At 36.2% G+C, this 24215-nt stretch overlaps 1 protein-coding gene across 23 annotated transcripts in view; it reads right to left on the bottom strand.

Moving 5' to 3' along the window:
- Positions 1-24215, bottom strand: part of EYA4 (EYA transcriptional coactivator and phosphatase 4) — a 283822-nt gene that overhangs the window by 136120 nt on the left and 123487 nt on the right. For 20 of the 23 annotated variants that reach the window (XM_074039005.1, XM_005551875.5, XM_005551874.5 and 17 more), the window contains one exon: positions 3012-3061. The exons of the other annotated variants lie outside the window; for them this stretch is intronic. In XM_074039005.1, the coding sequence (XP_073895106.1) occupies positions 3012-3061 (50 nt within the window). Of the gene's footprint in view, positions 1-3011; positions 3062-24215 lie in introns of those variants that run through there. 23 annotated transcript variants of the gene reach the window in all.

Raw genomic sequence — 24215 nt, 5'->3', positions numbered from 1 at the left:
ATGCTTAACATTAGTTTTAGGAACAAAGTCCAACAATAGTACATCCTGGACCTGGTTAGCACACATAGCAAGGCAGAAAAAGAAAAACATTTAAGGAATGTCAAATTTTACACAAAGCACATCATATCCCTTTCCACATGACATCAAGTTTAGCAGCTTTAGGAAAAAGGGAAAAAATACTATCCCTAATGTCTGCCTTACAGTATATACATGTAATCCTATTTCAAAGAAGATAGTTTGGTGCCTCATTTATACTCCATGGGTTTGTAAATTCTCTTTTTCCCAATATACCATTACATCTGTAGCCCAAGCATTTCTCCCCAAAAGAATTAAGGCCAAGCAAGAAAAAGAATTTGCTGATACACATATGTCACTTCAAGATTTCTCTTGACAAAGTCTCCACACCCAATTTAATTATTTCCCTACTGTAAAAACACTTTGCATCTGCATTTTTTCTAATCATTTCAAATCCAAAATCAACATACTATAAAGCTAACTAAATAAATGAATGATATTAGCTTTAGGTTCCAAGTGAGGCAGCATTTTTTAGGCAGTAGGTCTTTGGCTCACATTTTATGCAGATACAGTATTTCATTTTGAGTTCAATTCTTTACTTGATATTTGTTTAGAAAAAAATTACCTAGCTCCAGGCTTTAAATCTCAGTCTGAATCTCTCTCTCTCTGTCTCTCTCTCTTTCACACACACACACACACACACACACACACACACACACACACACACACAGAGAGAGAGAGAGAGATACACATATACACACACAGGAAGAAGAGAGAGAAAATATATATTTTGTGGTTTTTTTATTTATTCTTGAGACAGAGTCTCACTCTATCACCCAGGCTGGAGTGCAGCGGCACAATCTTGGCTCACTGAAAGCTCTGCCTCCTAGGTTCACGCCACTCTCCTGCCTCAGCCTCCCAAGTAGCTGGGACTACAGGCGGCCACCACCATGCCCGACTAATTTTTTTGTGTTTTTAGTAGAGACGGGGTTTCACTGTGTGAGCCAGGATGGTCTCAATATCCTGACCTCGTGATCTGCCCGCCTCGGCCTCCCAAAGTGCTGGGATTACAGGCATGAGCCGCCGCCCCCGGCCCTGTGGTTCTTAATGAGCAAAAAGAATGTACCCATATATGTATGTATTAAAATAATGCTGCCCAGTGTCTGTATTAGAGACATTTTTTCTTGTTTGGTTGTCATTTTTTTGTTTTTTGACAGGTTACAAAAACTGAACCTCAGTACGTGAATATAATAAATGCTATTTTAAGCATTCCTTGATTTGTTCACTATTCAGTAAATTCTTGTATCCTTTTTGTGCCGAGTGCTCATCAGTATATTTTTATTCTCTCCTTGGTGTTCCATCAATACGTTAACTAAGTGCCAGTTCTGGCACTCTCAGACCTAATATTGGTGAATAAATACAGGATCCAAGAACAGTCACATTTTTATGTTACTGATGGATATTGACCAGCGTGTGGAGATTGGCCATTGCACCACTGGTCAGGAGAGGAGACGTGTTACTATCAAAATGTCTGCGCAAACTGAACCACCAAATGACTCTAGGTCTTCTTGAAGGTCTTTCCATCTCACATTTTAAGAAAAATTATTGTATTTGTTGCTTGTTTTTGATAGTACAAAGTTATGAAGTTCTTAGAAATTGATTTGCCTGATTTTACCCATTTATATTATAGATTAGGAAACTTTAAGCAGCAGCTAATCCATGGCAACTAACTGCTGATTTCCAAGAGCTCAGGCTACTTTTCCATTTACAGAGATGTTTATTATTAAATGACAAATATATTTTAAGCAGTCTTTAAAAACAACTATTTTTTCTTACAAATAAAATTATATTTTTAAGGCCACATGGGCTGGGATTTTCTAGATAAAAAAGAATGATTTAATTCCAGGTTTAAATACACTGAGCTCTGAACTCTTTCTACTTCTTCTCCAACTTAATGATACCAACTATGAACAATGAATCAGTTTGATTGCTTTCCGTTAGTTTAAAATTTACTTAAGCATAGTATTATCTGTCCAAAAATCCTGAGTAGCCTCAAAGCTAAACAATTTTGATATGAAATATTAATAATAAGGATGATTATATTGCTTTGTTTTTCCTAGCTCCCAAGACCTCAGGTGATCCGCCTGCCTTGGCCTTGGCCATTAATATTTTACCTAGATCTGCAATGTTTTGGTGTACCAAGAAAATCACTACATGCACTATATGCTGGAGCAAGTAGGACAAGGTAAAGTGAGACTCATCTCTTAATTGAATACAAATAGGTTAAGTCATATCACTCGTAACATAGTAAGAACATGTGTTTATTATTGTCACAGTATTTATGATACTTTTACTTATCCATTCAAAATTGCAGCCTGGACTTTGAAATGAAAGCAATGAAAATGTGTAGGTCTAAAAAAATCTGTTGGGCATCTGGTTCAACCACAAACAACTAAATGGTGCTAAATTCCTATATGAAGTGGTCTGACCACTTTAATTCATCATTCCCACAAGCTCCAAACAACCCAAATGAGAATGCCAAAGTTAACTATGAGTTTCCTAATTTGACAACAGTTTCAAAACCTAGCAATGTTTCACTGCAAAGAAAAAGAAATATCACAGTTTTTTTTTTTTTATTTTTTGTAAATACAGATTTGATAGTTATTCAGTATCTGGCACAATTTTAGACTCAAAACATTATAAAAAGAAATTAGAACAAAAAATGAAGATTAACTTAATGCCAAGGTATTATTTTTCTCACGTGTTTCTAGAGATATTTCCACTATGGTTCCTTAAAACTGACTTCAATCACAGTCGTTTTTACTAATATTATGAGTAGTGGTACGCTAGCCAGCATGATATACAATTTCCATAAAGATAAGTTCTTCAAGAAGCTCAATGTTCCAAATCACAATTGTGTCTCATGTACAACATCTTACTAGTGCTCCAAAATTGCAATTCTCCTTAGTGGAGTCTCGGTCTTTATTTTACTGTACCTGGAATTCTGAGATTCTGAAACATCTGATTCTGTGCACGTTTTCTTTACCTGTAAGAAAAGAGTACTAGTTATTCTCACATGAAAATACAACTTCCTCACTCAGGTTCACACGCTATTTAAAGTGGATACAGCTCTGTTCACCAAGTTCTCTATAAAATACCCCCCACACTTTACAGCAGCAGCATACAGTACTAAATAGTGTATTTCATTATTATCCCATGAACAGCTGCCAAATACACTTCCCTGGACTCCATTAGTATGTAAAATGTTCAGCTGAAATAACTGGGGACAAGCCTAACTAGGAACAAAGAAACCAAAGAACCAGGTTTCCCACTTAGGAACTAGAAAGCTATACTGTTCTCAATCCACTAAGAAATGTTTTTCCAATTGATACTGCTTCTGTCTCCTACTAAAAGCACATAATAATAAACACCAGGCTTTGAGGCAAAGCATAGCATTAACTAAAATGTTCATACACTAATTTTCATTTTCTCAATCTACTGGCTGTATGTTTTATATATGTCTCCACATATCAATTAAGTTTAGCACTGCTTCACACATATATTTTCAGTATATCTTGCAGACTGTATTTCAACTTTGTGGTTTTTAACCCACAGAGGTAAAGGATGAGAATAAATCATACTTCTAGGGCACGCTACCTATTTCTGGACAAAAGTATGTGATACATCTCTAAAGATGGTGAAATCCATAGCTTTCCACAATTTCACTTCAAGCACATATATCTATATCTGATTATTATGGTCTTAAAAGTATATGCAGAGTAGACTAAACTTCAAAAATCTCTTGGTTAACATGAAAAATGTACAATATACATTTATAAGCCCACTATTTCTGGGAGTTCATATTTCAGTAACTTAACTATGCAACCTATGGAATCCAAGGAGTTTTACTTCCAATACGTGGTTTGGAAGCAAAAAAAAAAAAAAAAAAAAACCTTCTGAATATATACTATGAGGAACATGTGTGCAATGTGAACTGCAATATGAACAGTACCACTTAAAAGTAAGTCTTACGCTTTGAAGATACAGCATTGTCTTTCCAACTCACAAAGTAATTTTTTCCTCCTCTGTCTCAGAAGAATGCTTAAAAAACAAACTCACAAAAACCCTACATTTTCAAAAATCCCTGTCTTTTGCTTTTAATACAAAGTCCAGACATTTTTATAACCTGGGAAATCAATTATTTTCTTGATTAACTCTGTAGTCTCTTTTGCATCTTGTGTATACACTTACACAATATGAAAATAAAACTGACCAGCAAAGAGATTGTCATCCTGTTTTATTATGTAATGTCTTCTATGCCCTTAACATGGTAATCAGTACCATGAGATGGAGGGGCAAAAAAAAAAAAAAAAAAAAAGTGGTTTCAGAGAGAGAGAAGAGGAGAAGGAAAAGGAGGAGGAGGAGGTAGAGAAGGAGGAGGAGGAGGGGGACAAGGGGATGAGGGGGAGAAGAGGAAGAAAAGGAAAAAGAGAAAGAAGAAGAGGAGGAGGAGAGGGAGAAGAGGAAGAAAGGAGGAGGAGGAAGGAAGGAAGGAAGGAAGGAAGGAAGGAAGGAAGGAAGGAAGGAAGGAAGGAAGGAAGGAATTATAAATTCCTTTATATATTAAAATAACCATTTATCAGAGTGGTTATTTTTAGGGGTTTCATTCATTTGTTCATGATCAAATGAGAGAAGAATAATATTTAGGATACCATGACTACTCTAGGGGAAGTCTATCTAAAGTATTGTGAGTGTTCATATAACAAACTAACCCAGCCAAAGGAAGATGGAAAAGGCAATGAAGAAAGTGAGTTCTGAATTGAGTCTTCAAAGACTACATGTGGGAAATGGTAGGAATTTCAGTGTCAAGAAGTTTGCCAGAGGAAGCATATTATGAAGCCCTTATGTATGGTAAAGAGTTTGGAATTTAACCTTTGGTCAATGAAGACCATTGAAAGGTTGTAAAAAAACAAACTGGGTAGAGATGCTATAGAAGCTAATGTGGAAGGGGGATGAGGTGAGGGCTGAAAGTTGGGAAAAGCCTAATGCAACAAAAGGGATAGTAGAAGTTCCATGAAGGCAGAGATGGCATTGATCTCTGCTCATCATATCCCCAGCCCTGAGCAGGTTCTCCCCAAATGCTACTTTGAACCATTCAATCTGTCAATGAGAGATGGTGAAGACCCAAATTAAGACAGGAGCCATGGGGTGAACTGAGAGGGTTTTTTTGACAAACACTTCTGAGATAGAATTGACAGAATATTGTAATTGATTGAAGTATTAACTATAATATTATCAGATCTTTTTAACTGTACTTGAAAAGAAAGTTGAGATATACCGAAGACAAAAAAGGTTATTTTATGACATCTTCAAATTACTTCAAAACCCTATCTTATTTCTGAATTAAGGTAGAGGAGTTAAAGGAATCATCAATAAACATATTTCTAGTGTTCTGATCATAGCATTAGAGGCAAATGGATAATCTGAACACACTCTTCCATTTGAGACTTCATTAAATGGCAAGTGCTGAACCATATATGCTACATAAGAATATTCTTACAAAACATATAGAACCTTCAATGACTATCATTTAGGAAGGAGTGCAGTGGCTATTCACAGGTGCAATCATGGTACACTACAGTCTCAAACTCCTTGGTGCAAGCCATCCTCCTGCCTCAGCCTTCCATGTAACTGGGTCTACAGGCATGCACCATTACCCCAGGCTTACTTCTGAATGTGTTTTTGAATAAAGTGGAAAACAAGCAGGCCAAGAAATGAGTCAGAATTTCATGCCAAAAAGTTAAATTCAAATCCTAGTTTTCACAAGACACACCAGGGGGTGGGCAAGTAAAAAAAAAAAAAGTTGAAAATTGTTCCATAGAAATATATATATACACACACACAACACACACACACATACCAAGAGAGAAAGGATGGATAGCGTAAATGAATGCAACTTGCTGCAATAAAATGAACTTTAACCTATGCAGTATCTCTTCAGAGAAATTATAAAAATACAGGAAAATTCCAAGCACCATGAAAAGGAGTTAAATGTTTAACTATTTTAAGAAAAGTAACTATTAGTATTCAATGAAAACACAAATATCAAAATTCTAAATTTTTCAGATGAAGGAATGGATGAATAATAGCTAAAATTTTTGAGTGTTTACTACATGCCAGGCACAGTGCTTACATATATACAATTTTCTTCCCAGTTCCCATATAGTAACACTGAGAAGCAGAAACATTAACCTGCAAGCAAGTTATGTAGCAGACTTCAAATTCAGATCTATGAGGGCATTTTAACCAGAACCTATGAAGAACCTAAAATTCATAAACATATGAATTAAAAATTTTCAAAATGAAGATCAAAACATCTTAATATTTAAAAATTTGATTTCAATTATATAACAATAATAATTACTGCCATTTATTAAGCAAATATTCTTTCCCACTCACTCTGCTAGACTATGTATATATATAATCTCATTTAATGTATGAAGACAGGTATGATGAATAAAATCCTCCTCTTAAAAACCAGAAAACTAAGGTGCAAAGAGGCTCAATAACTTGCCTAATATCCCACAGCTAACATTAGCAAGGCTGGAATTACAACTTAAGGCCACACATCAATCCTTTCATTCTCTCCTATGCTACATTTGCCAGTTGTTTCTATTAGTTTACTTTTCTTTCTTTTTAAAATCTCACTTTATTGAGGTATGATTGATATACAAAAAGGTAGACCTATTTAATGTATACAACTTGATGAGTTTGAGATAAGAATGCACCTGTGAAACTATCACTGTAATCTATGCTGTGAACATATCCATCACTTCCAAAAGTTTCCTCCCAAATTGTGTGTGTGTATGAACTTAATATAAATCTACTCTCTTAGTGAATTTTAAAATATACAATAGTACTGCCTATATTGTTGCTATAGGCACTATTCTGTACAGTAGATTTCTGGGAACTACTCACCTTGCGTAAGTAAAATGTTGTACCCTTGACTAATATCTCCCATTTAAAACTAAGAGTGGAAATTAAAGTTCTGTGGAACAATTTTCAAAGAAGAACCTACTAGTAACTTTTACAATACATCAGTCATTAAAGGGATCCTTTAAACTAGACTACTGAAGTAACCAGTTTTTACCAAGCACTAGTAATATTTAAACTCCATGTAGGCAAAATAAATAGTAGTTTTGAAAAAAATTATCCAGATATCTGTAGCATCCACTGCCATCACTACCCCAAAAGCAGGCAAAAAAAAAAAAAAATCTAATGTGAAAAACAACTTCTGGGTTGTTTCTTTTTCTGTCCAAAATATCAAGATTTGCTCATTCAGCAAGGCTTTACTGAATGCCTGAGATATCCAAGGCAGTGTTCCAGCCACAGAGATGAACTAGACGTAAGCAGTCTGACACAGGAGCCACTAACCACACGTGGCTATTTAGAGCTTGAAACAGGGCTGAATTGAACTGAGATGTGCTGGTAGCGTAAAAGCACACCAGATTTCAAAGTCTTACTATGAAAAAAAGGAAGTAGAATATCTTAGTATTTTTGATACTGAGAGTGAAATGATATTTTGGGCATACTGTGTTAAATAAAACAATTTCCGCTGTTGATTCTTACTTTTCGAGTGTGACTACTAGAAAATTTAAAATACGCATAGGATTTGTATCATTTTTCTAGTGAACAGCACTGACCTAGACCAGCAAACACCTGTCTGCCCTGATCATGCATTGTAGTGGAGGAGACATACAAGAAATAAAGAAACTGGTAAATAAAGAATACAATGCAAGCAGTGGTAATTGCTAAGAAGAAAATAAAGCAGAATAAAGGAGTAGAGAGGACTGGTCAATATTATTACATTAGTCAGACAATTATTTTTAAATATAATTTCTCTTATTACACAATACTATGCATCTCTTCCTTCACAATACTATTCACCCCTCAAGTTTTTTAGGTTGTATTTACATGAGTAACATAAAGTATACTTTAAAATAAATTATAAAGAATGTAGGATTTGGTATTGAGAATAATTAATACTTTCAATATCTGGAAAACATATGTAGAAAATGCCATAATTTCTGGAATCTTTTGAATTATGACTATTACATTAATATATAAAAATCAACCTTAATTTTTTTAATGTTTCCAAACCACTAGCTGCTTTGAGAAGCTCACAATCTTTTGAGGAGAATTAACTAATACAAAAAGTTTGCAAATAAGAGCAAGGTTCTTTTATTATATCTATCATCTTCTAAAATAGCTGGGCTCGGTTATCCCAATTATCTTCTAGTGAATCATTCTGATTACAAATCCTGAAACATTAATGAGACGAAAACATGTAAAAAGAATAGAATAATGTAAGAAAACATTTTCAAAAGATCTTTTTTGGGACTTCATTTTGTTTTGAAATGAGCATTAATAAAAATAATAAAAATGAGTCTTAGGACATATTATACACTGATAAAAGAGGATTCAGCAACTATAAATTCTAGATAAAAATTTCACAGATGAAAGTTTGCTTATGTAATGAATAATTTATTAATACATATTCTTATGGATGATAAGACTATTTCTTCAGTGAACTGCATAGAAAATATAAAACGTAATGTAAATTAGATTAAACGCATTATAGATTAAGGAAAACATGGATAAACAGATATAAAAATATTTCTTTCCAAAAATGGAGATTATATTACAGATTATTGCATGCCAAACTCTTTGTAAACATAGAAAATGATACAGAATTACTGTCAACAACAATTTAGATTTGTTGGCTTTGTTGGTATTTCAAATGTGAATACTCTTAAGATGTGAATCTGACTGAATAAGTGATATCTATTTCAAAAAACTGTAGTATATCAATGCCTAGAGTCTTACATGAATGTACACTTTATAAAATGAATTTTATGACTAGGTTGAATAAAATTGTTGTAAATTATTGCCTGATAAATCAGAATGGTATCTAACTTTAGTTACCTTTAGCTTCTAATTTAGTGAAAATAAAAGACTTCTTGAAATATTCATGGCTATATGACATTTTTCATATTTTCTAATACAAGTTGTTCATATTTGAATTTTAAATTAAATAATGGAATTTAAAAGTATTTGAAATAATTATTCCAGCTTTATTCTAGGAATAGCAATCATATTCTTATTTAATGCATCTCAATTGATTGGCCCTTATCACATTAATTTTTTAAAACATTGATAAGTGACTGATACAGAGAGTTTAATGGGCTGCCCTATATCATCCTGGTTTCTATTTAGCAGCATTGAATACATATGAATTAAAATATATCCTTTTCTATTACATATATCCTTTCCTATTACATACCTCAGGAATGTATGAAGGAACATAAAAAAATGTAAAAGTAGATATTAATTTAAAAATTGAGTTCTAATGTAATACATGAAATAGGCAAAACATAAACAATGTTTACAATATAAGCTTTTACTAAAAATTATTCCAAAGTTTAGTTACCTATACTTGTGAAAGAAAATATATGCTCATGTCCTAAATATAATATTTAAAACTTAGTACCACTCAAGGACTTCCCACAAGATGTACACTTTACTGTGATAACCTATGATTATTTTTGGATCCAAGTAAATATGATTTATGTTGTGAAGATCATCGTAGGATTGGTGTACTGCTAGGCCCATAGGGATATGAACTTGGAGATTCACTTTCTCACCTGGCTAAAAATGTGTCAACATTTCTCAATATGACTCATTTTCTATCTTTCACTTTTTTTTTTTTTTTTTTTTGAGGTGGACTCTCGCTGTGTCACCCAGGCTGGAGTGCAGTGGCCAGATCTCAGCTCACTTCAAGCCCCACCTCCCGGGTTTACGCCATTCTCCTGCCTCAGACTCCCGAGTAGCTGGGACTATAGGCGCCCGCCACCTCGCCCGGCTAGTTTTTTTGTATTTTTTAATAGAGACGGGGTTTCACCGTGTTAGCCAGGATGGTCTCGATTTCCTGACCTCGTGATCCGCCCGTCTCGGCCTCCCAAAGTGCTGGGATTACAGGCTTGAGCCACCGCGCCCGGCCTCTTTCACATATGTTATACTTCACTTCTTGACTTTTAAATCTCGAAACATTAAATCTTTGGAACACAAGAGTTGTCACCAAGAGTTTCAAAACCTACCTCTCTGTCTTAACATGTTCATACAAATTTGAGAGGCTTTTCAAGGAAAATAAAATGTCATTTTGCCAAATGGTGGTCACAAAATTAAAGTCTTAGAAATACAGTTTGTAGAAATCCAATTATTAAATAATACAAAACTTTTAATAAAGTGTCTTTGTTTTCCTTAGAAACAAAGATCTTGCAGCTGTAAAATGTACACATTTCTGAAATTCTTTTCATGTAGTTAGGGAAGTCTATTTATTCCTACATTTTCTTACTATATCACTTTTCAACCTCTTTTCATTCCTTAACCAAGCTTCTTCCTGGCAACCCCAAAACTGTGTTTCTAAAAGCCCAAAACACTGTTTATTTACTATAAAAGTGAGAGGACTCTACTGCATACCTGGAAGTCTGCATCTACTTCCATTCAAAGAAAACCTGCCATAACCCTTCTTTAACTGCTACGCATCAAAGATACAATTGAATACTCTATTTTAAGCGCAACAGCAGACAAAATAGCATACCTATTAAGACTAGTGGAGTTAGAGAATTAATAAATAAAAATCCACCACCAAAAACCTGAAGCCGAAATTATTTTACTCCTTTAGTATTGGGCTGTCACAGGCAAGATCTCACTTGATTTCTGGCCTTTAATGCGAGGGTCTTCCAGGACCCTGGTATGGGGGAGGGAGGTTAGACAAAATCATGCACTAGGGAGGAATTATGTTTTAAGTGGAAAAACTCCTATAGTCTATAACTCTTCATCAACTACAACTGTCACAATAGCCTCCAAATGATTTGAGAGTTCACAGCAAGGCTGAATATATTCAAAAAGCAACTTAGCAACAATAACAGAAAAACAAAGCACAATTATATATGTACAGTATGTAAGTATTAAACCAAATGTCAAGCCACATTAACTTTTAAAATTCCAAAGCGCATTTTCTCCTTAGCTATGCCACAGTCCTTTTTCACCTGCCATAAATGCCATATCGGCTTTATGAATTACTTAGGAAAATTTCAAACTCCTTCTAATGGTATATTTTTTCATTATTACCCAGTGGGGCAGGCAAAGCTAACACAGTACTTAAAAATGCCACAAAAGGAACCGTAAGATGCTTTAACATATCATGTTACAGCTCATATGAAAGCCCCCACTCTAAGACTGGAAAAAAGACTAGACTGTCCAGCCTTAATACTATGCATAAATACTATACATAAGCACTAAAAGAATTTTTTTTTCTCACAAATGTGCACAATAAACAAACACCTAAAGAGATACTTCCTCATATATCGTGGTCTTCTTTACACCTTTTGTTTATATGTTCCTTTGCCGTCCCAGGTGTCACAAGAAAGATGGATAAATGCTTTACAATGTATTAGAATAACAAAAAGAGCAAAATGAAATACTTTAGTCTAAATTAAAGAATTATCACTTAATGATCACAATGTTAATTTGGTAGACTCTTCTGCAACTAAATTAAAATTGCTGACTGCTGTGCAGCTTCGCACTGAACCAGGAAAGAAGAATTCCAGCAGTATTACCTATCAGAAACTTTAGATTTCCCTCCATTAAAGTGAATATTTGTGAATTCTCACAAACATTGCTTTAAAAATCATCTTAAAAATTTACCCTAGTCCTCTAAATAGAGAAAATTTGCTCATGTTTTTGGCAACATCTTCTATATCTTTCTAATTTTTTTTCTTTTAAGATATTGGAATGCTTTGGCCACAAGGTTAAGAAAAACTCACCCATTTATCAAGATCTGCCAAGCCCAACAGGACTCCAGACAACCCAGTGCTCTACCACTTAACAAAGACAGCTCATCTTGGTCATTAAACTTCAAAAGAATTTGGCCAAGGGCAGAGTTACATATCATTTGTTTCCAAACATAAAATATCAATCATTATGTAATATACTCTAGTACACCATCATTTATTTGCCTAGTAAGTAGAAATAACTAACCTTTTCAATTTGAACAATAATTAACTATAAAGGTTGTCTCACTTAGCAATATAAAATTGTTCAATTCATATGCAAAAGTTTTGTTAAAGTTCACCTGTGTGTGTATGTCTGTATAAGTACATACATACGCCTAAACTTTAAAAAACATTTTCAAAGTATATATAAAAACTCTCCTAATGTTCCCAATAGTATCACCATCACTTTTTAAAAAATTAGAAATTCTCCAACTTTAAAAAATAACTGATAGAATGCACACAAAATTTTAAAAGCAATTTTAAATTTAACAACATATATCTCTATCTGTAGATTAATTTATATAAAATATAAATATTTCTAGAACAATACAATGATAAAATAAGAGTGTAAAAAAGGCATATTTTTGAATTTTACATATTTTATCTTCTTGATCTTCCATTAAAATAGCAACATTTATAAAGAGAAAATTCAAGAATGTTGGCATTAAGTTCTTTATTTTTAAAATTAAACTTTATACAATAAGAAAAAATGTATTCATAGCATGCTGGATTGAATCTGATATTTTCCACAACATTGTAGCAACATTTTTGAGTTTTAAAATCTATTTTAAAGTAGTTTTATATTAAATCTCTGTTCTATAACCATTATTATAAAAAGAGATTACAAATCACCTTTTCTCAGGTTTTACTCCTAAAATAAAATTCTTCATCAGCAGAGTTAATAAAACACAGAGTGTAGCATAATTTACACACCAAGAATGCAAATTATATGATTTGTTTGAGAAGAAATACTCAAATTAAGTCAAATTTTAAAAAACAATTTAAATTACCTGTAAACTAAAAGCTGAAGAGAAAATAGTTCTATGTGAAACATTTCACACATACAAGTATGCGGCCAGAAGAAACAGCATCATTAACTGTGTAACTTCAACTAAAACTAAGAAATTTATTACAATATTTTTTAGATGCAGAAGCTTATTCCTTAGATGAAAGTAAAATTTAGTCAGTTAATTTCACAATTTTTATGTCCCTAAATTTTGGACTGTCATAAACAAATACACTCTGCAGTCTAAATGTAAAAGGGATTCATACAGCAGGAATGCTCAAGGGTTAAAGAGTATGGGAATTATAGATTAGGTATATCTGTAGTGAAGGTCTCATTCTAGGTAAACCTAATAAATAATTGAGATATACTCATGATTTCTTCCTCTTTGACCTCAATTAAAATGGCTTTCTGGGAGCTGGTTCTAAGGACAATTTATCCTGGTTTCCTTAATACACGGAGGAAGTCATCTGGCTTTTCTATTTCTTCAACAGCTGCATTACCTGTTAAATTTGGCTTGCACCATTTCCCTTAAAGCAAAATATGTGCCGCCTCTGGACTCACACAACCACCTTCCTCTACAGGGTTGCTACAGGATCAAAAAGTTAGATCATACAATTTTGAAACTGCTAACAAGAGTTATTGATAAGGAACTTGGAGAACAAAAGAGAAAAACCAAAGTAGAGATAAAAAAAAAAAAAAAAAAATTGGTCTCTCTGGCTCTCTTCCTCCTCCCGCAAAAAGTTAGAACCCATCATATGGTTATTGGTATTTGCATTTATTGGTCATTTTTGATAAGTAATATTTTAGTGGTTTAGTGAACTTTCGGTTAGAAAACAAACAAAACGCAAAATAAGATAGTGTAACATCATTATTCCATTGCAGAGTATTTCAGAAAATAGTACCTACAACTCAGAAAAGAAGTAGGACTGGATAGTGCTGACTGATGCTCAGTAGACCCTGTAAACCAAACAGGAAAATTTATTGACTGGGATAATCTATCCTCCCTTTCTTCCAGCAGGTTCCCTAAACTATCTACCTCTGACAGTAAATCAGTACTCACAAATACTTAGAACAGAGAATATTTTCTCCACCTGAATTGTGTTGTTCTCACAAGAATACAGTCCCAACACAGCAAAGCTTCCCTCAATTGTCTTAAACAAAACGAATAATGTTATTATTGTGACAAGTCTCCCACATCTCAACCCTCTGATGCAGCAAAACAGCAATTTACACTTTCTCTTCTTGAGAAAGACACCAAGATATATTTAAATAATTTAAACCAAAGCATACCAAAGGCTTCCACAACAAGGTTTTAAATCAAAGTATGCTCAGTACACATCTAAAGGAAGGTAAACCTCACTGAAAACTTTAGGATTCTTTAAAAAGTTAAAATTAAACTTGACCTTACTATTATGGTTTCAGAAGAAAATAGTTCCATGAATGGAGGGAAACATTCATTCTGTTAAAAATATGACATATTTATCGAGATGACTACACCTCATATTCTAATGAAAAGTTCAAATTCAGCACAAAATTTCAAAACAAATTATGCAGAAAAAAAGCCTTTCATTTAAATAGCTGGTATTAGTGTTTTAAAATCCTGCAGTAGCATGTACTATTAGGGGAAAACAAAGTTGACTGTTTAAGTTTTGTAGTGAAATGTAATCTATTATCACTTATCATGTTACCTGCATTTCTCCCAACATTAACATAATGTAATTTGAATAGCTGAATTTTATAAAGTAAACAAAGAGGAAGTATATTTCAAACTTTAGCCATAAACAGATTAGGGCTTTTCTCTAATTGATTGGCTTACTCAATTCCTATGTACAAGTTTCTTCTATCATCCTTGTGCTAAAAAACTGTAAAAAATCTAAACAACTATTTTAACAAGAAAAATATTTTTCTCTGAGATAGAACTGCCTACACTTAAATGTGTGACTGCCCATGGAACATAATAATAATGATAATGCTTCAACCAAAACCTAAATGCAACTTACCTCATTCAAAATCCCCAAACCTGAAATTTATTCCAGTTGCATTTGGAAGTGAGTTCTGTAGTGCGTGTGTGTGAAGTTCAACAGCCAATAAATTCCAGTCTCCATTGTCAGTAGAATGAAACCTGGGTAGAAGTTTACGGAATGCTCGGAGAGGTTTATAGTCTCTAACCAACACACAGGTAGCCTTAAAAGCACCTTGCTGTGGTGTGAACCTGCGGGCTCCACGAGCAGTGCAGTTATGTAGGTTAACTAGGAGGAGACCTGGATAGTAAACACTCTTGGTTCTGACCAATGGCTTTCCACGGCCTTCTGTTTATAGTAAGATGACTTGATGTCAGAGGTCACCCTCATCAGCAGCTCCTGTCTTTCAGTGAAATCTAACGTAGAACATTATCCGGAGGTGCTTTTAATGAAGCCACATCGCCTGACTCCTAGACTTTGGCAATCTGCTGTCATGGTGATACATTCATAACCCAGTGTTGTCAACTACTCAGAATTAAATTAAATTTAATGCAGGGGCATTAAATTTTCAAAAAGCAAGTTTTACTTTAAATTTCTTTAAAGCAAAACATTTCTGTAGGAGAAACACTTTATGGCAAGTTAATATCAATAAGGATGGTACTCATTTAAAGTTCCCTAACAACATTTTACATTTTTGTTTGTTCTCGTTTTTTTGGATGAGAGACGAGGTATGTAAGATTTCACTTTCATTATTACTTCACTCTAAAAAGTACAGGACTCTCTTCTAGTCTCAGGCACACATGTATGTCAACAAAATGGAAGGATAATTACAGGCATTTTTATTTAATTCATTTTGTATATATTTTCATCTGAGGTAGACTGAAGGGATGAACACAATTATAAATGCTCACACAGATGTTAACATTTTATGTAATATATTTATAAAATAAAGTCTTTTATGTTTACAAAAGAGGAATATATTAATTTCTAATGAAATGAAAACGAAACAAGAACAGCTAAATTCAAGAGATAAGGATAATGCGAGTAATCCTTAATGATCAGATAATAAAATCAGATAATAATGCTCTTATCTGATATTAATATTCCCTTTTTTTCTAATAACTTACAAAAAATAATTATTTTCTTTAAAGAAAGCAGTATCATGCAACTCTTACCTCTCATCCCTTCAAAAATGTCTTACAGATCTCAAAAGAAAGATTAAACTCATTTCATAAGTTCTTCAGACAGTATTTCAATGTAGCATTTCCTGTCTCTAATTTGTTTATCTAACCCTGAGTTTATTTCTTTTTTTCTCATAATCTTTACAGTTTGGCTCTAAATGATACAGGAAAAGAGTAAAGGAGTAAATACTGCATCTGAGTAATTTGTAGCACAGGTATTTACTGAAGTCATGTTCATTATCAAGGGAGGATTGAATGAAGAATCATTTACCTATTTCAGGTTTGGACAGAACACAGACGCCCCAGTGGCCTTAGGAACTGAAGACGGCGCTGTCTCCCTACTAGTGTCAGCTGCTTCTGCTGCAGAACTGGGTGAGTGTGAGCATTCCACCTGCAGCACATGGTCAGCCCAGGTTTTGATGCCACTACAATATTAATATGACAGAGAGTTGCCTGACTCTATCAAAGCTCATAAAATGTGTGGATTATTTTAGAGCGCCAGAGATCCCGTTTTGACAGATGCAATTCTTTGTTCCTAGTATGGTTAGGATCACTGAAAATAATGTCTTTGCAGCTAAATCTTTTCAGGGAGTTGGAGCTTGCTGAGTATTGTATAAATTATATTTTTAACTGAATATGCTTTTTAAAATGGCTACTTTCTTAAGGAACTGTAAGTCATTCAATATTTTCTAAATGCTTATGAGCTCAAGAAACATTCATTGAAGCAAAATATATGTCTGTTCCTATTACAATAGAGGCCCAATGAACCTTGCCTAAAACTCTGAGAGAAGAAGTAAGTTCTTCATGCATTAAAGAAGCCTGGGTGAATTGTAATTTTCTTCCCTAATCTTAAAGAGGGGTGAGGTAGGGACAAGAAACAAAGTGTGGTGAAGACTTTATAAATATAAACATGAAAACAAATGTCATTCGCAGTTTCAATTTTTAAAGAGTACAAATAACTACAATTTTTCTGATGATAAATATAATCTTTATCTCAGCTTACACCAGGACACCAAAGCGTTCCTAGAAACATAGAAGTAAATGGTACACTTTTACTTGTACTGTTATAACCAAGTAGGCTATAGTTGCATAGATGATTTTTAATAACATTTTATAAACAGAGATGACTGGGATGCCCTACTGGTTCCAGCATACTGCCACCAATTAATTATGTGACCTGGGGACAAACATAGAGGTTTCCATCTCAGAGTGCCAGTATTTATTTTTGAACATGAACCACACATTCCGAAAGACTCCATCTTCCAAATACATTGTATTTAACAATAACTGTTTGCATTATCCCATGTTTAAAACCAAGCATATAGCTATCAGTCAATGCTGCTAATTATTATGACATCCTGTAGGTACAAATTATTAATAGTTAATAAGATAGCCAAAATCAAAGGAACTGGATATTCTTAAAAATCAGTACAGCCTTACTATGGGTAAATTCTTAATTTCCCTTGTCTTAACATGTTGAAAATGGCACCCAGACCTCCAAAACCTCTATACAGTGCTGTTGAGTCCATCAATCGATGACAGTCAGCCCCACATTCTGATAAAAGTGAAGCAATTATGAACTATCGACAGCTGATAGATTAAACAGCAGTGACTTGCGTGTGTTCCATGAATGGAGTGCCACACTGGTATTTGTTGGATGCATGAATATCCTTCAAAGTAATATGCGAATCAAGACTTAGTCATGACACCTGTTAAGTTTGGTAGAAGTCTTGCTACATATATACATATTTTTTAAATCAAGAAAATAAATTAATTACTGCAGTTTCATGAGAGCATCCTTTATATTTACCTTGTCTACTCCCTCTCCATACCATAACTCTTAGCACAAGGAAGCTGCTTACGTATTTCCTTTCTTCATGTCATCTACTCTCCTCAGCATGAGTACACGTAAGTAGGTGGCAAGAATTATGAAAAGTCTGAGATTTTACCCTACTTGTAAGCTAACACAGTAGCTTCAGTTGCACAGATATAGGAAGAAGACCCGAGGATCCGGGGTATGGAAGCACTTGGTGAGCAGTTTAGTAAGATTACTTGTCTAGTAATCTATCAAGCACCCTTCATCTCCAAAGTTGTGAAATACCTCCAGATTCTTTTACAGCATTTCTTGCCACTCTTCATTACTGGCAAATTAACTCTAAGATAACCTCCTGAATGATTCCAAGAAATGATATCTGACATTAAGAGATAAAACAGAGCCAACATGGGAGAAGAAAGTATAGTCATGTAATTCTGATAACTACTGACAAGCGTTAGAGAAGGAAGAAAAAAAAATGTATAATTTCTGTATGTTCAATAAGCTCCTAACTTGCTACTTTGAAAAAGACAACATGCAATCAAAACTAAACAGCCACCACAGCTTCCTTAGCCAGGTTACTGATGTGTTATCTACATTAGAATATAAAATCCAAGACCTAAGGGACTATTTTTAGTTAAACACTTAACAGATGATGTCCATGCCACCGTATAACAAATACCATGTAGAAATCAATGCAATAATTTAACTTGCCATTTGCTTGTCTTCCTTCTTTGCCTATTAAGGCTGACAAACTCACGTACATTCAGAAGCCAAGATGGTTATTTAAAAGAGAGAAGTAGGTCAAATGGAGGTAGGGCTGTGGACAAATGCATGATCTTCCCCTAGTCATTCAAACTCTACACTTCCCTCTGGATAATTCATCTAGTGTCATTCCTTAACTAACTGTCTATATTCTGTAGGTTCCCAAATTTTTATCACCACCTGAAATTTATCCTCTTAGTTCTAAACTCTCTCACTCTCCTGCCTAACTTATATCTCTACATAAATAATCTCACAGCCTTATGGAACTTGAAGATGTCCAGGGCTAAACTCTTTATTATTTCTCTACCAATGCTATGTTTACTGTCCAAAATGTTTCATTTAAGTAAAGCTGGAAACTGGAGTCACTGAGTCCTCCCTTTCCACAAACTATATCTAAATTCATCATCAAATTGAATTGATGCAGGCTTCAAAATATGTCTCAAATCTGTTCATTCTCTTCATCTCCCCAGCCACTTCTCTAGTTAAAACCAATGTCATCTCCTATTTGGATTACTACAGTAGCCCCCTAAGCAGTTTCTCTCCTCTAAAACTGTGTTTTCTTACATTGTATTTGTCAGCAAGTCCCCTTCCCTAAATCTCCCAGGGCCAGGTACCAGACAACCAGGTATCACCCCTACAGCCCAGAGCCCACTGAAATTACTCAAACTAGCCAGTCCTAAACTGTTTCCTCTGCTCTTCCCTTTCCCATAGAAACCCCAGTAAAGGCTATGGCCCAGGCTTTCCCTTCCTCCTCCTGCCTCCTGACCAAACCCAGTTCTTCCTCTTGTGCCCCACTGTGAGAAATGTAAATAATAAAATGACTTACATTTAACGTAAGTGCCCCTTCCTCTTGAGAAATGTAAGTAATAAAAATAATCTTTCGATGGCATTGGCCTCTCCATGTTGTCACTCAGTCACCTCCATAAATTAAAATCCCCTGATACAACCGATACACTCCCCATTTGTACCACTTACTCTTCAATCCATTCTCCAGGAAGTGGCTAAAACTATTTCAATATGTAAGTAGATGTAAATAATTATGAAAGGTCTGAGATTTTACCCTATGTGCAAGCTAACATGGTAGCTAGCCTCAGTTTCATGGCTACAGGAAGAAGACGCGAGGATACAGGGTATGAGGGCACTTGGTGAGCCGTTTACCCAACCAAGTGATCAATATCCTAGGATAATTCAATCTAACAAGAAAACTCAAGTGGCTGAACCAGAATAAATTTGGATTCCTGTTGCATCTTTTGACCAGGCTGCCACCCAGCAGATGTACCAAAGAGTCTGGCCTGAGATAGGTATTAGGAGAAAGGAAGACTCATCATGTCTAGGAATGGTCAGGATGATATCCTGAATTTTCAGAATAGTTCTGTATAACCTCTCTTTTCTTTCATCCTGATCATAACCAAGAAAGGACAAAAAGAGGATGATCCCTAACTGGGCCAGTTGCATTTCATGACCCAACAGTCTTATTAACGTGTCCAAACCAGGAGGAGATTAGGGAGGTAGAGTTTTAAATCTTTTTGAGTTGATTTTAGGAAGTCATTCCAACTCTCAACAATACAAAGTGCCTATGGACTGTAGGGAGCATGGAAAGACTATCAAATACTTTGACTATCAGCCCTGGCTTCTGCAATAAAAGGTGCACCACTGGCTCTGACTAACTGGAATGCACCTGGCAAACTCATAACCTGAAAATGTGTCAGTAGCAGTGAGGCACCACCGCCAGTTTTAAGAGGAGTCCAATGCAGTAAATCTGTTAAGAATTGGCAGAAGTAACTCCCTGTATGTACAGTGTGTCTTCCTTCATTGAGACAAACAGGTCAACTATTGGCAGGAGCCCCAAGTCTGTGATGCCAGTCACCTCGATATCAGAAACACATATCACCTTGTGCCCAGTCTGTGCTGTGAGTGTGTTGCCTGTCAAGCGCTCCGATGAAGCGAGGCAGCAGTGGTGGCAATCTGGGTGGTGCAAGTGGAACCAGCAGCTTGACTCCCACTGCTTTTCATCAGAGAATGGGCCCTTACCGTCTATATAAATAACTGTGACAGTCCAACCATTTCCACAGCTTGTGGCCCCAAAAAGGGGAGTTTATAATCTTCCAGTTGGCATTTTTTCAAGTGGCAGCCCAAACAACTAGGTCATTGGCAACACTTCCAGAGACAGTAAAAACACAGCAAGATTCATTAAGGGGAGTATTGGCCAGGGCTAAGAGCACTGCCTTGAATGTGAACACTGAGCACAGAAACAATGTCCATTTCTGGTTGAGTAGGTGATGGTGAGGCTGAACACAACCCACTGGATACCATTAGGTTTCAGGTTAGTTGATCCATAAGTGCAGCAGGTCCAGGCACTTAGGGGAACCTTGGTGAATCAGGCAGCAGAGTGGGGGATGACAGCTGCCACTTTCTCAAGTGAGATTAAGATTCTGCTTGCCTCAGGCTGGCTGCATTCCTAAATTTACCACTTCCATTTGACACCCAGGCCTGTTGGGCCTTTCCCTTGTTATTCATTGAGTATGACTGGACCCCAAAGTGGGAATATCAGACTCCAGAGTTACAAGGTCTCACCGGGAGCGGTGGCTCACATCTGTAATACCAGCACTTTGGGAGGCCGAGGCAGGTGGATCACGAAGTCAGGAGATCGAGACCATCTTGGCTAACACGGTGAAATCCCATCTCTACTAAAAATACAAAAAATTAGCTGGGCATGGTGGCCTGTGCCTGTAGTCCCAGCTGCTGGGGAAGCTGAGGCAGAATGGCGTGAACCCGGGAGGCAGAGCTTGCAGTGAGCTGAGATCGCACCACTGCACTCCAGCCTGGGCAACAGAGCAAGACTCCGTCTCAGAAAAAAAAAAAAAAAAAACAAAAGAGTTACAAGGTCTCCACAGGCCAGGCATCTAGTTAACTAGAAGGGACCCTTTTCTAAAGGAATATCCTGTTTTAACGTCAGAGCTATGAGTCCGGAACTCCAAGGGTGAATGCTGCTTCCTTTTGCCAGAGGCTCCAATCAGAAAAACCATGAGTCATAGAGAACTGAAGCTCCAAAGAGGTCATTAGGGTTGTGGGGCCCCAAAGGGAGAAGCACTTCTGTACTTGCAGCTCTTCCTGGTCAGGAGACTCCCCTCTGGACTTCATAAACATTCACAGTACAGTCATCTACAATTCAGCAGGGGAAGCTACAACAAAGGGGAAGTTCCACACTAATTGGAACAAAAGGCCCCACCCATAAGCTCTGCTAGCTTCCTCCCCCCACTGCAAACCATGTTCAAACCACCATGGCTGAATTCAGCTATCCCCTCCTTCACTGGACTGGGCAGGATGATAAATTGGGCCAGTTAATACTTCCTTAATGTGTATCTCACAGAGCCATAAAAGTTGAAGTCCTTGCCCTCGCCAGAGTTTCCCAGCATACTTGGAGAGAGACATGTAAGAATTGCGGTCTTCCTTCAGGACAGAGAGAACTCAGCTCCATTCTCTCCTCCTTGAAGAAGCTAAAGCTGAAGAAGAGTCCAAGGCTGGGGATCAAGGGGCAGAGAGGGAGAGAACAGTTCTATGTTAGTAAACAAGATGTATTTACTTTCAGGTTTGATTGTCAGCTGGCTCAAGGCTCAATCAAATAAACTTCTACTATTTTCATTCCATGCAATGCTCTATATTTGGCAGCAAGATCATTACAGACACCATCTATTCCAGTTCTGGGAACCCCTAGACTTAGCAGCCATAACCACTTTCTGGCTGTGGCTAGAGTATTTGTTCCATTTGCTTGATTTGGGCTTGACCTGCACAGCAGCTATTTCTCTAAGGAGTCTGTTTCAATTGAGGGCATTTATTGCCCCATTTATTGCCCCATTATTGTTAGAACATCTCTAACGTTCTATCACTGCTTCAACAAAAGAATTATGAGAGTTTTGAGAGGCAACAGGGGTGACAGTAAGAATTTGTCTAGATTTCATTAGGTCAGTTTCTCGTTTTCCAACAGGTAATCTTCATCAGCATTACAAACCCATTCTAGGGCAATAAGGGCCCAAAGACTAGTCAATACCTCATCTACGGTTTCCTATGGGAGCTTTTCTCTTTCAAGGAAATCTCCCCCAAGGTAACCAAAGCTCCCTTACAGCAGCCTGGCCCCACTCTAAGAAATTCTAAGTCTCCTAGTGAATCTAAGGTTGGCATGATAGTCTACAGGAGGGGATAAGCTGTAAAATGGTGCAACTAAAGAACCTTGAGGGCTAATACTTCCTTAACAAGTATTACATACCCCACACATTCATCTTCTAAGTGAACTACCCAAGGTTATAGTTATTTGCTTGGTTTCTACCTACAGTGGGTACAAATTTTCTTCCTTGTAGGCCAGAGCATGAAATTATAACTGTTGTTACAAAGAGGGTCAGAACCTTCCTCCAGAAGGTCACTGGCCTACTTGTCACAATGGGTGGACCTGAGATAGTCAAAAACATCTCCATGCCTGGAATAGGACTAGCAACGTCCAGGGCACCTTTCAGACAGCTGACTTTGAACCTATCTTCAGGTACTTAGATTGCATTCATCTCTCCAATTCTTCCTCATCAACAGACAATAAAATGGAGGGTCATTCATTCCCCAACTGACCAAACAAGTTGATCAGCATGTTCACTAATGATGTTCATGAATTTCTCTCAAATCTCGTCAGTTGGCCCAGGAGGGCCTCATCCTTTCTCTTCCAGAAACTCATGTCTCTATCAGGACCCCCTCCTCATCACCAAAACTGCCAACAATTACGGAGGGTCTGAGTTTTATCTTATTCACAAGCTAACAAGTTAGCCCGCCACAATTTCACAGAAGATGGCAGAATACACAAGACTTCTGGGTTAGAGACTTATTACTCACAGTAATGAGACTTATTACTTCCAATAATGGAAGTTCAGGTATCAGCATTTTCTTGTGACAGTTCTCTGATCCCCAGTTCCCTCAAGGTGACATGACACCTGCACATGCAATGGACTGTATTGCAGCCAAACGACCCTGAATGTAGGGACATCAAATATTTTTTATAACGGGCAGTAAACATGCCTTCCCTTGGTTCCAAAGGAAGACATTATCTTTATTATTATACTGGACAGTAAGCATGCCTGCCCTTTGCTATGGAGGGAGGTACTATCACTTTCTTCTAAAGTTATTCACAAACGTCCTTGAAAAGAGAGTCTGTGACGACGGCAGTCAATACCTTCACTCATAATACATACAGAAATGTGAGAGACCCATGGAAAACTGCCTTCTTCCAAGAGTAGGTTCACAATATTCCAGTCTAAAGCCCTTCTGTGTCTTCCCTATGCAGTTAGGACAATTCTAACTCTCAAAGCATACAAGAAATGAAGTTCTTCTCTCTATTCCATAAATATCCCAATCTCTATCCCATTTCAGGACCTTTGTGCCTATGGGTGTATGTGATAAGAGAAAGAGGAGTATCAAGAATGCCATTCCAGTTTCTGACTAAATAGACACAGGGAAGACTATCTGAGGAGGGTGTAGAGGAAAGCTGGTTAGAGAGGAACACGACCAGGCAACCCTCCCTCTATGAGCTTAGCTCCCCTC

Source organism: Macaca fascicularis, chromosome 4 (assembly GCF_037993035.2).
Source record: "Macaca fascicularis isolate 582-1 chromosome 4, T2T-MFA8v1.1".
NCBI classification, from domain to species: domain Eukaryota; kingdom Metazoa; phylum Chordata; class Mammalia; order Primates; family Cercopithecidae; genus Macaca; species Macaca fascicularis.
Note: the sequence above shows the minus strand (reverse complement) of the source record. Positions and strands in the feature narration are given on the sequence as shown.